The following is a 16,909-nucleotide window of genomic DNA, read 5'->3' on the forward strand; positions in this document are numbered from 1 at the left end:
TGGGATGAATTTTTGCATGCAAATGGTGCACGTATGATAAATTCTTTTAAGCTGTGTATGATAAAAAACTTATGATAAAAATGTATGATAAAAACTTTTAAGCTGTGTTTTAAACCACTCCAAACATCTGAATTCAGACAAAACTTTTGCAGGCCAGACTCAAATCCTCCTCGCCAATGCATTTCACCTCAAGCAGAGGAAAAGAACAGAGAACCCAGTACTTCTTTGAACCATATTATCCATGTATTTGATAGGAAAGATTTCAGACTACATTTTTTTTCCAGAATTTGCACAGATAGAAGAGGATTACTGCAGGTAACCTGCTAATCTGAAAACAGGAGGGTAGTGTGTGCGATGGGTCATGCACTTCTGCCTTGCAATAAAAATGCTGTTTGTTTTCACAGCTATGTCTTTTTCTAAATCCATCCGGGTGTCTTCCAGGTTCCTCAGAGACTCTTCTGCTTCCAGCAGCTTTTTCTTCAGGGATTTAATGGACTCCATCAATGCTTCACCTTCACTGATCAACCTGAACAGAATTACATGAAATGTTAAAAACCCAAAGAGCAGAAGCCAGGCCGTGTTCAAAAGGATTCTGAACTGTGACAAGAATAAAGATCAACAGCTATAGAACCATAAAACTTGACAGGAAAAGGTCCCAATGAGGTCCTACATGCTTGGCCAAAAGCACAGTGGATTTTCATGGCTTCTGGACATGATTTAGACAGCACCAAGAATGCTTTCAGGTGAGGACCACACATCCTCACCTCCTCCTGCTCTGGGGGACACTTGTACTAAGACTTCCAGGACAAAAATTGCAGGGTAAGTCTCTCAGTTTGACTGGATCAGTATTTTATTAGGCCTGGTTTTTGATATCTGTTCACTGGTATAAAACCCAATTATTCAAGCTGATGCTTGCCCCAGAGACCACAGAACACTCTGCACTTGAAAAGCATAAAAGCTTTTAAAGAAGTAGCAGCACATCATTAAAAAAAAAAAAAAAAAAAACCCAAATAAAAAAGGACATAATTTCCACAGAAAATCTGTGAGGCTGGGAGGTTTTCAGCACTCTCCCTGCAGAACAAGCAGATATTTACTTCCTGGAAAAACAAGGGTGCTTGCTCAAACACAGGCCTGTTCAGCAAAGGCTCTGCCTGTCTCCTGGAATCCCATGTACACACTGCACATGGAGGGTTTGTTGGATCAGGACCTCAAATGAGGGTCTCTGCCATAGTATAAAGCATTTGGATTAATCACAGCTTCTTCCTCACTGTAGAAAGAAGAGAACTTTGGCTCTGAACAGTGGGCACCTTTGCTACAGGGGTTTTGTGAGCCTGCCAAAGCTGATTTCTTTTCTTTTTTTTTTTTTTCCTAAGGGAAAATGTGCAGGAGGAGAATCAATTACAAAGCTTCTCATGAGACCCAAAGTGCCAAATGTGACACTCAAACCTTTAATTTGAAAGGATTTGTTGGTCTTGGGTTTTAAAATGGATTATGACTGCAAATCAAGTGCCACCAGCCTAATGCTTTGCAGCTTTGTAGTCTCTGCCTATGAATATTTGCAGTCCATTCTCTCTTGCAGCACTTGAAGCAGAATTTCTCTGGCAAAGAGTCCACCTTGTGGTGAAATGCTGCTGGCTGCAAAAGGCTTGCAAGTGATCCACATGCTGTCAGGTTATTCTGGATCAGATAAATCCAACAGAAACCACAGAATTTTAAGAAGAATTAAGTCTCTTTGTCAATACATCAGGTTAAAATGGTATTTTCCTCACAGTTTGAACTGAATTATTGCATGGAATTACTTCTGACTTGTGTCAGAATGAAGCCAAGTAATAAAAGCTAAAGGCCACCTGGTGCAAATAAGAAGTGCAAAAAAAATCTCTGGCATCACTTCTGGCTGGAATGGCTGCCCTGGAGGATTTGTTGGATGGTGTTTACCTGAACTGGGCTTCATCTCTGCAGAGCTCTACATTGGGCCTGAAGGACCTGTCATACAGCCTTGTTTGGAGCACTTTCAGTGGAGCTTCTTTGTCTTTGATAGCTTGTTTGAGAGCAGCAATGTTGGCTTCTTGGTTTCCAATCTCCTTAAGGACCTGAGGAAGATACCCAGAAAAAAAAGAGAGGTTGAAAAGAAGACAGACATTGTCTCTGGGTGTGCTCCACACCAGCAAATCTCTGTAGTTTTGACCTCCTGTTTGGCCAGAATACAGAAGAAGTAGAAATACAATGGGGTTTTGATCTCTTTATTTCTCTCACTGCACTGAGCATTGGATCTTTGGACTAAAGGTGTGCAGGAAATATCCAGGTCAGCAAGACAGGGAAGAAAGTGTTTCACTTTCTTCATATTTAATGGACTCCATTAGAAAGTCCCTTTCTAGAGAAGCACAACACATAGCAGAAAAAGCTGAACTGGAGCCACAATCCAGCTCTGAAGCCTCTTACCAGATACTAAACTCCCCCCAAATAATGTTCAATACCTGGCATGGACTAAAGACACTTTTTTTTCTAGAGGATAGCCTATCACACCTGTAGCCAGCATGCAAAAAATAACACTTACCTTTCCCAAATGATGCTCTAGTTTGTGTTTTGCATCATTCAGCTCCTCACAATATCTGGCAAAAGCCTCATTGACAGCAGCACATTGCCTCCTCAGGTCCTCAGATACATCATGAAGGATGTTGTCAATCAGGTCCCGGAGGCTGATGGAAGCCAATTTCTCTCTTTCTGCCCTGTAGATGTTGTCATGGCTGAACTTGGCCCATGTCTCTGGTGTTGAGGCACTGGAAGAAAAGGTGAAGGGTATAAGCATAGGAATCTTGCTTTTTTGTTCATGTGGCACTTAGGAAGACAAGCTGAGGCTGATTGTGTCCCTGCAGAAGTGGTGTCAGGCTCTGGTTTTGCTGCTGCATGCAGTGTAGACTTCCCACAAAGGAAGAAGACCAATCCTTTAGAAAATCCTTTAGAAAATCAATAAACTCTTGTTCATCTTGTGGCCTCTGAGGGAAGTGCTACCTGACAGAAAATCATCCAGAGTTCACAGAATGACAGAATGGTTTTGGTTGGAAGGGAAACTAAAGCTCATCCAGTGCCACCCCTGCCATGGGCAGGGACACCTCCCACAGCCCAGGGTGCTCCAAGCCCCATCCAACCTGGAGCAACACTGCCAGGGATGGGGCAGCTTCTCTGGGCAACCTGTTCTTCCATCCTTAGCTGGTACTAGGGCAAAAAAAAAAAATAAAAATAAATATACACATACTTTTTTGTGTAAGCAGAAACAGTTATGTCTCCACCAAATACAGACAAGAAGATATTCAAGCTTTACAGTCTGTGTATGCTTTGAAACAAAAAGAAATCAAATTTCTGCTTAGATTTTGCCAGGAAGGAACCACACAGCACTTGGGACACTCTATGATATGAAGACTGTGTGAGAGGGGAGGGGGAAGCAGCAAGATTTATTCCAATAAATATTGGAATAAATAATTCCAATTTATTCCAACTCCTGGAAGCAGCACTTGCCTTTCCTGAAAGAATGCCATGCCTGCCTATGGCAAACAGGCAATCTCAACAGGATTTACATCAGCCTCCAAAAGTAAAAAGCCAATTATTCCCAAGAACAACTTCTCTAAGCTCAGTTTGCATCTAGTGATCAGCTTTGCCCTCAGCAGTGAGCCAGGGATCAGGGGGAGCAGAAGAACAGTGACTCCCCATGCAGTTATTTTAAAGCCATGACATTATTTGTCCAAAGAAAAAGCAAATGCACCTTTAATTCCAAGCAGCTTTGCAGCTTTCCCTGAGGATGTTTTGAATCTCCCCAGGGTTATCTGTGGGGGATGATGCCAGGAACTGCTCACCTCTCCTCGTACTTCATGGAAGTTGGGTGGAACTGGATGTTGGTGCTCTGGTTGCTGTATCTTCCACATTTGTCATCAATGTTGTACGTCTCCACCTTGTCTGACCAGTCCATTTCACAAACCTCCTTGTGATCTCGATTTAATCTGAAAAGTCAATGGCATCACCCACTGTTAGTGGGAAACAAGACAATTACCAAAAGTTTCACAGACATCTGTGAAGCTCTGCTTGGAGCATTTGTCATAAATTTCCTTTTTATCTTGAAAACACAAACCAAACTCTCACCCACAGCTACCTGGGAGAAGGGCACTGAGGATGTGTTGAGCTTCAGTGCTGGTTTGTGCCTCCTGAAGGCTCAGAGCTCTTAGAGCCTGAAGCAAAGGAGCTGCTGGACTTTGGATTTTATGTAACAATACTAAAACAGAGTATTTTTTCAGTAGTGGTGACAACTGCTCTTACTATGGGGAGAACAGATACAACAGAACTCTTTTCTCATGACAAGACATCACATAAGTGCTTGTAGAAGATTTATCCTCCTCTTTCCTTTGGATATTGAGCATTTTCAGACCCCCACAAAGTGACCCTGTGGCTTTCTCCAAGCCCTTCTATTTAACCTTCCAATGGAGTGATTCCTCCTTGAAAGATACCAGAGCAAGGATATTCAGAGTTAAAACTGCTGCCTGGTGGCCTTTAAAGGAGTTCCACGTCCCCAAATTAATTCAAATTATTACTACAGCCTGCCCAAGCCAGTGGGGTGTTCTCAGCTGGTAACACCAGGTGTCACTGCCACCTAAGGAATGACAAAGAATCTGCTGAGCAGAGAGGAAGATGCTGCTGCTGCTAAAGGGGATACATACAGGGATCTTAAAAAGGGTTCTAAATCTAAAAAAGATCTAAAAAGCCAAACTCAAACTCAGTGAACTCCTCTCATACTCCAATTGATGGGACACAACCACTTCCCATTATTTTGCCTTTAGACATTTTTTTAATATATATTTTTTTGATTATTATTTTATTTATATTATTTATATATAAAGTCTCCCATGATTTAGACAGCACCAAGAATGCTTTCAGGTGAGGACCACACATCCTCACCTCCTCCTGCTCTGGGGGACACTTGTACTAAGAATTCCAGGACAAAAATTGCAGGGTAATAAGTCTCTCAGTTCGACTGGATCAGCATTTTATTAAGCCTGTTTTTTGATATCTGTTCACTGGTATAAAACCCAATTATTCAAGCTGATGCTTGCACCAGAGACCACAGAACACTCTGCACTTGAAAAGCATAAAAGCTTTTAAAGAAGTAGCAGCACATAAAAAAAAAAAAAAACAAATAAAAAAGGACATAATTTCCATGGAAAATCTGTGAGGCTGGGTGCTTTTCAGCACTCTCCCTGCAGAACAAGCACATATTTATATAAATATATATATATATATGTGTAGAGAGAACCACAAGTCCTCAGGTGTCGCCGATAATGAACTGGGAGCTTAGGCCCAGCTGTGCCCAATAATTAGGGCCTGCCCCAGCCGGAAGTGGGCGGGGCTGAAGGGCAAAATAAAAGGCATCTCCCAGAAGCAGAAAGAGAAGAGATGAAGATGCCTGAGGAGAGGGATGGCAAGAGAGCTCTGGAGAAGAGCCGTGTCCCCGTGTGGGAAAGGCTCGCCGCGACATCTGGTGGAGAATGCGGGCAACAACAGCAGCCGTGAACGCTGAGGTATTATAAAAAAGCTCTACACGACCACGTTGGTTGCGGGAAGCTCTACAAAGCCAGGCTTAAACGCGGAAGGCGATATAAAGAGCTTCGAAATACGCAACCACGTCAGATGGAGCCACCACGTTGGTGCGGGACGCTCTATAAAGAGCTCCAAATACGCAACCACGAGAGAAGCTCCACAAGGCCAGGCTTAAATGCTGAAGGCGGCGTGAAGAGCTCGGAGTAGAAGCCCAGCACGGCAAGAGACAACAGCCCGGAATGGCGAGCCAGGCAGGAGAGAAGCCAAAAAGTGGCAAGAAGACCGAGGCTCGAAAGGCGCAGCGAGTTGGCGCGCGGAACTCAAACCCGAGGAATGCTGAAGCTGAAGCGGAGCTCTGAGTGCGCATCAAGTCAGTGCGGTCCTGAAACGGAGCCTCCCAGGGACACGCGATGCGGTCCTGAAACAGAGCCCTAGGGACACGCGATGCGGTCCTGAAACGGAGCCTCCCAGGGACACGCGACGCGGTCCTGAAACGGAGCCCCCGGGGACACGCGACGCGGTCCTGAAACGGAGCCTCCCAGGGACACGCGACGCGGTCCTGAAACGGAGCCTCCCAGGGACACGCGACGCGGTCCTGAAACGGAGTCTCCCAGGGACACGCGATGCGGTCCTGAAACGGGGCCCTAGGGACACGCGATAAGACTGGTGCGGTGAATGCTCGGAGAAGCCTCTGCATGGCCAGGCATCCCGAGGTGGTGAGTACCACCGAAAACTGAGCTGGTGTTCTGAGACCTCATCTCCTGCTGATAACAAAGGCTAAAAAGGCGAAAAAAGCCGGTAAGAGCCCGAATTTTCCCTCCTCAAAGGCAAAGAAAATTGTAAAATTAAGAAAATGACAAAAAATAGAAAAGGCGAAAAAATGTTGAAAAATAATGAAATGTTTAAAAATGTTTGTAAATTATTAAGAATGTGAGGCTGTAAATTTATTGTGAAATGAAATATTTAAAAAATAATGAAATGTTTAAATGAATTGTAAATTATCGTAAATGTTGAAAAATAATGAAATGTTTGAAAAGGCCTATTGAAAAAATGAAGTTTATTTTTCAACAAAACAAGAAAAAGGGGGGAAATGTAGTGAGAACCACAAGTCACCAGGTGTTGCTGATTAATGAACTGGGAGCTTAGGCCCAGCTGTGCCCAATAATTAGGGCCTGCCCCAGCTGGAAATGGGTGGGGCTGAAGGGCAAAATAAAAGGCATCTCCCAGAAGCAGAAAGAGAAGAGATGAAGGTGCCTGAGGAGAGGGATGGCAAGAGAGCTCTGGAGAAGAGCCGTGTCCCCGTGAGAGAAAGGCTCACCTTAACATATATATATTTATTATTTATTATTTTATTATTATTTTATATATATATATATATTTTATTTATTATTATTTTGCCTTTTAGATATTCTTCCTAAAACCAACTCACACATAAGCCCAGCATTGGTGAGATCTTTATCCTGTGGGCACTGCAGCTCAACATGCCAGGAATTATTTGGCTGTTGAAATTCTGACTGATTCTTCTGAACAATGTCTCACCTCATCTGGTTAACAGCTTGCCCCAAGGTTCTTTTCAAAAGCTCCTGGACACTTCTGATCAGCTCAGCCTCCTAGATAAAACCAGAAAGATTTCTGTGACATCCAAAGCAGCACCAACCCTCCTGCAGAGCAATTTGATTTCAATATTGCAAACAAAAACTTAACTCATTGCCCACTCTCCCCCTTTCCTTGCAAGATGTAATTTTTGGAGTGAGCAGGTAGGAACTCAACTGAAGTCTAAGGCCAGGAATCCTTGGAATACTTCTAAAGCTTGGGGATTCACTGTTTTCATGCTGCATGTGTATTCTAGGAAAAAAACTTGATGTTCTGTCAGATTAAAGAGAATCATAGAGTCACAGAATCATAGAATCCTAGGGGTTGGAAGGGACCTGGAAAGATCATCTAGTCCAACCCCCCCTGCCAGAGCAGGGCCCCCTAGAGTACATCCCCTAGGAACGTGTCCAGGGGGGTTTTGAATGTCTCCAGTGAAGGAGACTCCACAACCCCCCTGGGCAGCCTGTTCCAGGGCTCTGTCACCCTTACAGTAAAAAAATTTTTTCTGATATTCAACTTGAACCTCCTATGCTCCAATTTACACCCATTACCCCTTGTCCTATCACTGGTCACCACTGAGAAAAGCCTAACTCCATCTCCCTGACACTCACCCCTTACATATTTGAAAACATTGATGAGGTCACCCCTCAGTCTCCTTTTCTCCAAACTAAAGAGACCCAGCTCCCTCAGCCTTTCCTCATAAGGGAGATGTTCCACTCCCTTCATCATCTCAGTAGCTCTGCACTGGACTCTTTCAAGCACTTCCCTGTCCTTCTTGAACTGAGGGGCCCAGAACTGGACACAATACTCCAGGTGTGGCCTCACCAATGCAGAATAGAGGGGGAGGAGAACCTCTCTTGCCCTACTAACCACCCCCTTTCTAATGCACCCCAGGATGCCATTGGCCTTCTTGGCCACAAGGGCACATTGCTGGCTCATGGGCATCTTCTTGTCTACCAGGACCCCCAGGTCTCTTTCACCTACACTGCTCTCCAGCAGCTCAGCCCCCAACCTATACTGGGACATCGTGTTGTTCTTCCCCAAATGCAAAACTCTACACTTCCCCTTGTTGAATTTCATCATGTTTCTCCCTGCCCAACTCTCCAGCCTGAGAATATCTGGATGATTTGAAGGAAGGAAAATCAAGGCAAGAGCCTCCTCCTCAGCAGGAGAGCAGAGTCACTGCCTCCACCCCAGGGGGACAGACTCAGAATTTAGGGGCTGCTGCCTTGCACAGAGGTCAGGATGGAGCAGATCAGCTGCTCTGGCAAGACACAGAGGCTTCCAGAACATGGGGATTCCAGAACCTGGGAGCTTCCAGAACCTGGGGCCCCTTTGCAGATCCCTTCAGAGTCTTGCTCTGGACTTTATAACAAGTTTTGTTGCTGTGTGCAAGGGAGAGGCTTCCACCAGGGTCCTGCAGATCTCCAGACCTAGAGCTGCTCTGCCCTGTGGTGATGTGGTGATCCTAATCTGCTGGCCTGTCCCCTCTGAGTGCTTTATATTAACTAAAAATAGAAGTTATTCCTCCCTGATCTGCTCCAGCAGCTACAGGAAAGGTGTCGTAACATAAACTTAATGACACTTCAATTTTATTTTTTTTTTTTTTACTAGGTCTATTGATTCCAGAACTCTGCAATAACCCTGGAAAACTCTTCAGGCTGCACAATTCTCTCAAATTCACAACACTCTCTGAGGGGTTAATTTCCTCTAAATCTTCAAGTTTTGTCTCCCCTCCCCAACAGCTCCAGGGGCTGAAGTTTCAGCTGCAGCTGGTATTAGCAGGAACCTTTGTTTCAACACAGATGTGATAAAAAAAAAAAAAAAAAAAAAACCAAACAAAAAAAAACCAACAACACAGAGCAGACTTTCTAATAATCTCTTGTGGAGCAAAAAGTCCCCACTGCTCATTTTTGACTGCAGTAATGAATGCTGCTGTGGGGATTAACTATCAATGCTCTATGAAGTGGCTTTCCTGACCTGGTGACAACACATTATTTGGTATTAATTAAAGGAATTTCATATAGGAGGCTTGGCTATTAAAAAAAAAAAGAGCTTTTGTAGATTAAAATCTCCTAATTAATTTTGCTGGTTTACCTCAATGACACTCATGCAATGACAGCTAAGGGAGTATATTCTGACTAATGAACTTTATTCCCAGAACACTCGTTGATCCTTGAACTGTTTTTGACAAATAAATGAGTGTGCTTGTCCCTGCAGTGTCAGTTTTTCCCTCAGAAGAAACCAACAGGGAGCACAGCAAGGATCATTTTATTCTAACTGGAAAAGGATAATCCTGATTGGAAAGAAAATATTTTGTTTCAGGCTCAGAAAGAGCTCAGTTCCCATCAATACATGGCTGAAGGTATCGTTTCACAGCCTGCAGGGAGGAGGGATTCCAGTGGCTGAGTTGTCAGAGTAAAAATTCAGGATGATTTGAAAGGTTTAGAAGGATCCAGCATTCAAAATGACATTTCTAGAAATTGGTATTATTTGGGGCTGAGTAGTCAGTAAATAAAGAGCTAGATAACCAGTTTCCTGTGAAGAACCTGCACAGATTTAAATCAGAAAAGCCTTCCTTTGGCATTTAAGGTCTCTGACATGGCAAGAGTGGAATAATGGGAAAATAAAGAATTCCCTTGTTGAATGACCTAAAATAAAACTTTAAATGGATTCCCTGATGAGGAGCTATGCATTCAAAGATGACATTCAAACCAGAGGATCCAGTTCTCCTAATTAATGGCAGTCTCAAGCTAATGAATTTTCAACTTTTATCAACTAAATGATTTTACTTAGCTTTTAAAAAGCCAGGAGCACAGCTCTCCCAGACCTTCTGACTCCAGCCATAAGAATGTGGGTTATTCCCCATTAAAACCCTGGGGGTACCCCTGGTCTTTAGCAAGCAGCAGAGTGGATGAACCTGAATGCAGTGTGTACAGAACTGTGCTGGCAACTCCTCTGCTGGCCCAGGCTGCCCAAAGAGAGAGGAAAAAGCATGGGGAAGAGTTTCAGCAGAGAAGAACAGGAACTGAGATTTGCATTTCTTCAGCTCACGAGGGGACTTGGTTGATAAATCTCTTTTTTTTCCTCCTTATTTCTCCCGTCTGTCTTCATGTGCTGTCTGTTCACATGCAATACTGTCAAATCTGAAGGGATCTTGGCTCCTTCTCAGCTGTCTTCTCTGCAGTTGCTACTAATAATAAACCTCTGCTATCAGAACTGGTTGTCAATTAGCAGGGAGAGAACATTTTGTGGCTCAGAGTGCCATTTATTTTATTAACGCCACTCCACGTTTATGATGCAGAAGATGGATTTTCCTCCAACCCAGCCATAAAACCATCCCAGTTCATGACTTCAGAAGTGCCTAATGGTGCAAAGAAAATGTTGCAGAGCAGCTGTTTGTGCCTTCTGTGGATTTCCTAATCCAGGTTTTTTGCAGCCTGTCTCCTTCCACCAGGGATTTGCAGATGTCTGAACACAGCACCAGAAGGACCCGGGGAGAGAGCAGCTGAAAGAGCCCCAGGACAGACCTTGTGCAGTTGCCCTCGATGACAAATCCAACTCCATCCACCCCCAGCAAGGTGTCCCCAGATGTCCCCCACATCAGCACAGCAAAGAAAAGCAATTTCAGATTGGCACCAGATTTAGAGATCCAGATACTCTTTTTCCTTCCAGTGGGGAGCAAAAGCAGGTAAAAAAACAGCCTTCAAAATCCAGGTTTTTTTCCTGCTGCTCCACCAGAACCATTTCAAAATCCAGCTGTTGGGAACAAGCTCTGGGCTGTGCCTGGCAAAGCTGCAGAACAGGAGGGTTGGAAATATTATTCTGCTCCTTCCCTTGCCCTGTGATTGCAGGCAGCAGGAACACATCCATGTGGATCCTTTCTCCACTTTTTTTTTTTTTTTTTTTTTTCAACTTTAATTTTACAGAGCTGACAGAACCTTGGCTGATGCCCTTTTGTCTTTAGCACCAGGGAATTGCTGGGGCTGAGTTCACTGTGGAAGCAAACACAGAAGAAATCAGGAAGGGTCACCAAAGGGCAGAAATCTAAGTACATCCCCTTACTCCACACTCAGATCTGCTTCAAATAATGAGCCTGGATGGTGGGTATGCAGAAACAACCTTGAAATGCAGTATTTATGCAGCTAAAATAGGATTTACTGACAGGATTCCACCACATAGGAAGGCCTTTGCCAGGGCTTGCATTTCCAGTATTAATTGCATACACACAGATGGATGAAAGTGGCACTGAAGTGAAGCAAAGGGCTTCCAGAGGGGGTGCCATCCAAGGTAGGAAAGTCAAGAAGCTCATGCAAAAGAGATTCGTGGGTGTTTTGTTTGAATTCTGCTCTTTCCAGTGCAGCAGCACAAAGAAATTTAAATTATTCTACTGGAGAAGTTTTTTCTTCTGCTTGCTCATCGAAGATCTTTCTTCAGGGGAAAATAGTTGTGTCCTCTGCTGCTTTTTCTTAACCAGAACTGCACTAAGAAAAGATGAATATGCTGTGAAATCAAGGAAATTCTGAGGAACAGCTGATTTTACTCTCCAGCTGAGGAGCATTCACTTAAATACCCTCATCCCTCCTGTGACAGAGGGCAGCTGGGGCTATTTAGTGGTCAATCAATCACAACAGGTGATCCAAATATAATTCCATGCTGCAAAGCAAATGGGACAGAGGAGAGGGAACCAAAACTCCCTGAAAGAAACAGATGGTGGGTCAAAAACCCAGGAAACCTTCCTTGGAGATATTCCTGTTTTCTTTTTTACCTGAAGTGCTTCCTGCTGAAGAGATGAGAGTGCAAGAGGACACAGAGGCTCAGCACTGCTTGAGGACATGGATTTGATGTGGTCTCTTTAAATGTCACTTGCCAAGGGGCTGCTGCCAGCTGGGAGCTGGAAATGTGCTTTATTGCTGCAGAAAGCTGGAACAAAAGCTGTGTCCTGTGAGAAGCTTTGCCATGACAAAGTGCAAGGTGGTCCCCTGCCCAGATCTGCTCTTCCCCCAGCTGCAGATTCCCCCTGGGAGCTTGCAGGGAAGGGGCAAATATCCCAGAAAATGGCAGCAACACACACCTGGGGGCTGGGAGGAGAGGGGGAATTCCACAGGAAGGAAAATGCTGCACTGAGTAATGAAAACTGCAAGGAAAAGAATGCATCTTCCCTGAGACAGCTGATTTGGGGAAAACGTTCCTTCTTCTCAGTTTTTCCATGGGAAAAAAATATTTTACTCCTGATTTCCTTTGCATGATCATTTCTGGAGAGAGATAAGGTTGGAGAGTGGCTGGGCAAGAAAGCACCATGCAGGAAAAGTGTGTCAGTGCTTTAGTGAGATGCATAACTCCTCCAAATGCTGTAAGACAGAGCTGGCTACCAGGGAACTGGGCCATGAACTTGGAAATCTGCATGGTGAACACTCAGAGTTCATGGAAGAGCAGCTCTAAGTGTCAGGAATTAGCAGTGACACTTGGAGAGAGTGAGAAATCCAAGATACTGTCTGATTCCTTGGAGTGGAAGAGGTAGAGAGCTGGCAAAAGCCTGATATTAACATCTAGCTGCAAACATTGGTGCCAGAAAATCCATTCCTCTCTGAAAAATGGGAAGAATTTCCTCTGATATTACATTACTCCTCTTCCTTCTTCTGCACAGCAAAGGTCATTGGCATGGCAACAAAATCTTCATTTCTCCAGAGTCCATCTGGTGCTGGTATCCACCCCTCAGCTGAACTCACCCCATTCCTCTGAGCTGAGATTCTGCTTGGCTGGGGAGGCTCTGGCCTCACAAAGCCACAGTCACAAGTTCAGGTGAAAAAGCAGCAGCAGCAGCAGTTCTGAGCAATGAACCTCTCTGAGAGCAGGAGGCAAGAAATACAGGAGAGAAATCCTGCCAGAAAGTGACTTTAAATTTTAAAGAAACTTCAAAATAGGAGAATGTATCAGGAGCTGATGGAAACAATTTGCCCAGGTAGCCAAGAAGGCCAATGGCATCCTGGGCTGGCTCAGGAACAGCGTGGCCAGCAGGTCCAGGGAAGGGATTCTGCCCCTGTGCTCAGCCCTGGGGAGGCCACAGCTTGAGTCCTGTGTCCAGTTCTGGGCCCCTCAGCTCAGGAAGGAGATTGAGGTGCTGGAGCAGGTCCAAAGGAGGCAACTGGGCTGGGGAAGGGACTGGAGCACAGATCCTATGAGGAGAGGCTGAGGGAGCTGGGGGTGTTGAGGCTGGAGAAGAGGAGGCTCAGGGGAGACCTCATCACTCTCTCCAACTCCCTGAAAGGAGGTTGGAGCCAGGGGGGGGTTGGGCTCTTTTCCCAGGCAACTCTCAGCAAGACAAGAGGGCACAAGAGGTCTCAAGTTGTGCCAGGGAAGGTTTAGGTTGGACACGAGAAAGAATTTCTTTCTGGAGAGGGTGCTCAGCCATTGGAATGGGCTGCCCAGGGAAGGGGTGGATTCTCCATCCCTGGAGATATTTCAAAAGAGCCTGGATGTGGCACTCAGTGCCATGGGCTGGGAACCACGGGGGGAGTGGAGCAAGGGTTGGACTTGATGAGCTCTGAGGTCCCTTCCAACCCAGCTCATTCTAGGATTCTGTGATTCTATTTTCTGTGTCACAGGCTGAAAAACCTGGACCAACCTCTTAAATGTTCATTACAATTTAGCAATTCCTGTCCCAAATATTGCTAAATACTACCATGCTAAATATTATCACACCATCAGCTCTGGAAGTTTCTTCAATATTTTTCTACCAACAAACATGAATCATCAGGTTTAATCAGGAACTCATCATGAAGCAACTTTCACAGTATTTTGGAAGCTGCAGGCAGAGGATCATTAATTATTTGTGGGACACCAGGAGAAGTCCTTCCAGAATGAAAACTGATCCAGAATTTGGTCTCTGTACCAGAATTACATCAGCTTTGGAGGCACCTTCCATGCAGGGCTGGATCTCAGTGCCAGATAACCCAGTGTCACTCATTGCCCTGCTCCTGAGCAGCCTCTCTGCTTCTTGGGTACTGGATTTTTAGGGTGTAACCTGCAAAGATGAGAGGACTTGAAGCCAGGTGGAGGCTGCAAGAAGTTTGATGCCCACCTTGGTTTGGGAAACCTGTGTTTTGGTGTGGGAAACCTGTGTTTTGGTTTAGGAAACCTGTGTTTTGGTTTGGATCTGGTCTGAGAGGGGGATTCTGGTCTCCTCTACTCACACCCATGTGATTTTAAATACTTTTTAAACAAAGGAAGGATTTTAAAGCCTTCTTAAACCTCGGAGTGCCAGACAGAGCCAGGAAGGAGCCCTCAGCCTCCGTGCATCCCAAGAAGGTGCCTGTAGAGCTTCAGTCACCACCTCTGCCCATGCTGTTTGTTATTTTGGAGCTGTTTGGTATTTTGTTGTTATTTTGGAGCCCAGAGCAGCACTAAGAGGGAGCTGCCAACAGCTCCTGAGCATCCTGCCCCCTGCTCACCTTCAGCAGCTCGTTCTCCACCTCATCACTGACCAGGTCTGGGGGCTGCCTCCTCTCCCGACACTGCAGGTTGTCATTGGCAATGGCATAGCACAGCTCAGTGGCATCCAGTGACCTTTCCAGCCGCAGCTTCTGCTCTCCCAGCAGCCTGGTCTCTTCATCCAGGTCCTCAATCTCCTTCTGGAGCTCGGACTTCCAGAAGTGTAGGTCCTTCAGGCGCAGGCCCAGGGCGGTGGTGGAGTCCTGCTGAGCCCGCATGGCAGCGGCAGCGGTGTGCTCGGCGAGCTCCTTGGACTCATCCTGGTTGCGCTCCGCCTGCTCGCAGCCGATGTGGGCCTTGTGGTGCAGCTCGCAGTTGGTCTGGTGCCACTCCGGGGGCAGATACTTGGCGGTGCGGTAGCCGGCCGTGGCCAGCCCGCTGGAGGAGTCCGGCCCCGTCTTCAGCGGGGCTTCGTACACCTTCATGGGCAGCTGGGAGATGGGCACCGTTTGCGGTGCCGGCTCCTTGGTGAGCAGGACTCTGGGCAGCGCCATGGCGGCGGGACCCCCGCAGCGCAGGCTCCGGCTCCGGCTCCCCGCACAGGCCCTGCGCGTCCTCCCGTCGCCGTGGCAACAGCGGCAGCCAATCAGGAGGCGGATACCCCCAGCGCCAGGGGAAACCCGGGGCGATCGTGCGGGGAGGAGCTCCGCCCCCCCACGCCTCACCGTGACAACAACCAATCAGAAAGCAGAACCCCCGCCGGGGCGCCTTGGATTGGGCAGCGCCCTCTGCTCGTCCCCGCCCCCGTGGCGCGCGTTGCTATGGTGACGGGGACAGCCAATAGGGGAGGAGCGGCGGCGCGAGCCGGTGTCATGGCGGCGGCGGGCGGGAAGGGAGCGGGGAGCGGGGCAACGCCGGGGCTGAGGAGGGGACGGAGCCCGGGACGGAGCCCGGGACAGGGCCCGGTGCGCCCTGTAGCGCTTGGAATTCGCACCAGCGACTGTGTGGGTGAAAGGCAGAGGCGCTGAGCTCCTCCTGGTGCGTCCCCGCTCCCCTCTGTGCTGAGGGAGCTTCTCTTTCCCAACGCGTCTGCGCCAGGACGTTGTTTTCCTCTTTGGTTTGGGAATACGAGAGGATCCTGACAGGAATTCTGCCCCATTCCCGCCCAGCCTGTGGGGGAGGCGAGGGACAGACCCTGAGTTCCTCCTCCGGGCTCGCCCTGAGGCCCAGGACCCCCTCAAGCCACGGGCAAGGCCCTGGGGAGGCCCCGGGCCCTGCAGCACCCCCTGCCCCGAAGCCGTTCAATTTAATACATTTTTTACCGCGTTCCAGTCTTAAAATATTCATTGATAGACAATTTGTCCGATTCTGGCCTCGTTGCAGTCCAGGTGGATGTGAAGTCGGCAGCTCCCGTTCAGTTCTCCCTGGCAGAGGTGACCCCAGCTTCTGCTCCAGCTACCTGACTTTTTTTTTTTTTTTTTTCCTTTTTTTTTGGCCACAAAAAATCGGTGCAACGAGGAAAAGAGAGGCTGGAAGGCAGAGAGGTCCCTTCGGGAGCCCGGCAGGAAGGTGCTGAGGAGCACGGTGACAACAGAGGGCACTCTCATCCCTGCGCTGCCCCAGCTCCGCTCGTTTTGGTGGAAAAACCAGAAGAAAAAGCCAAGTGCAGCGCTGCCCCCCCTCCCCGTGTCACCCAAAGGGCTCCTGGGGTGGGGAGGTGCAGATGTTGGGTGCCCAGAGACATGGGAGACACCGGGCTTGAGGAGGGTTTGCTCTGAAGCCACAGAAATTCAGTGGTCACGGCCACTCGTGCTCTTCAGAAAGCCCCAGGGGTTGTTCCCGAGGATCTCCGTGGGGTGCTGCCCACCCACCCGGAGCTGCAGGAGGTGCCCAGCACACGGACAGGAGATGGGATCCCAGCAGAGAGGAGGAATCCTTCACCTTCCCGTCTGTAAATATTCTAATAGCACTAATATGATATTAGAACAATAATAATACTAATAACATAATAATAATACTAATAATAACACTAATAATTAATTAGCAGCTGTGGGTGATCTGTTTGCACTGTTCAAGTCATGGTAATGACACCTTTGACCTAAGTTTTTTTTCCTTTTTCATCTTTCTTCTGGCTCTTCTGTCTGGTCCTTTCCTCAGGCCCAGCTTGCACCTTGCTTTCTCTTTCCTCTCCTTCTCTGGGCCATGATCTGTGCAAATGGTGTGGTTTAAAAGTCCAAGAAATCTACAGGAAAAGCCCTGCTGAGCCATTGGGAGTGAAAATCCTTAGCATGGAAAAATGCTTTTT

At 46.9% G+C, this 16,909-nt stretch overlaps 1 protein-coding gene across 1 annotated transcript; it reads right to left on the minus strand.

The window, feature by feature from the left end:
* Positions 1 to 221: 221 nt before the first annotated feature.
* On the minus strand, positions 222 to 15,299 carry TEKT4 (tektin 4). The gene is made up of 6 exons (XM_071760792.1): positions 14,625 to 15,299; positions 7,120 to 7,190; positions 3,849 to 3,992; positions 2,555 to 2,777; positions 1,936 to 2,090; positions 222 to 526 (listed from the first exon to the last, which is right to left on the minus strand). The coding sequence occupies exons 1-6, from the start codon at positions 15,156 to 15,158 to the stop codon at positions 307 to 309; spliced, it is 1,347 nt and encodes a 448-aa protein (XP_071616893.1). The 5' UTR covers positions 15,159 to 15,299; the 3' UTR covers positions 222 to 306.
* Positions 15,300 to 16,909: the final 1,610 nt, after the last annotated feature.

Source organism: Heliangelus exortis, chromosome 17, assembly GCF_036169615.1.
Source record: "Heliangelus exortis chromosome 17, bHelExo1.hap1, whole genome shotgun sequence".
Taxonomy (NCBI): Eukaryota; Metazoa; Chordata; class Aves; order Apodiformes; family Trochilidae; genus Heliangelus; species Heliangelus exortis.

Coding starts and splice junctions, on each gene's coding strand:
- TEKT4 (XM_071760792.1), bottom strand. CDS start 15,158: ATGGCGCTGCCCAGAGTCCTGCTCACCAAGGAGCCGGCACCGCAAACG. Junction 2,778..3,848: donor TCCATGAAGTACGAGGAGAG/GTGAGCAGTTCC, acceptor CTTTTCTTCCAG/TGCCTCAACACCAGAGACAT. Junction 2,091..2,554: donor TAGAGCATCATTTGGGAAAG/GTAAGTGTTATT, acceptor TATCTTCCTCAG/GTCCTTAAGGAGATTGGAAA.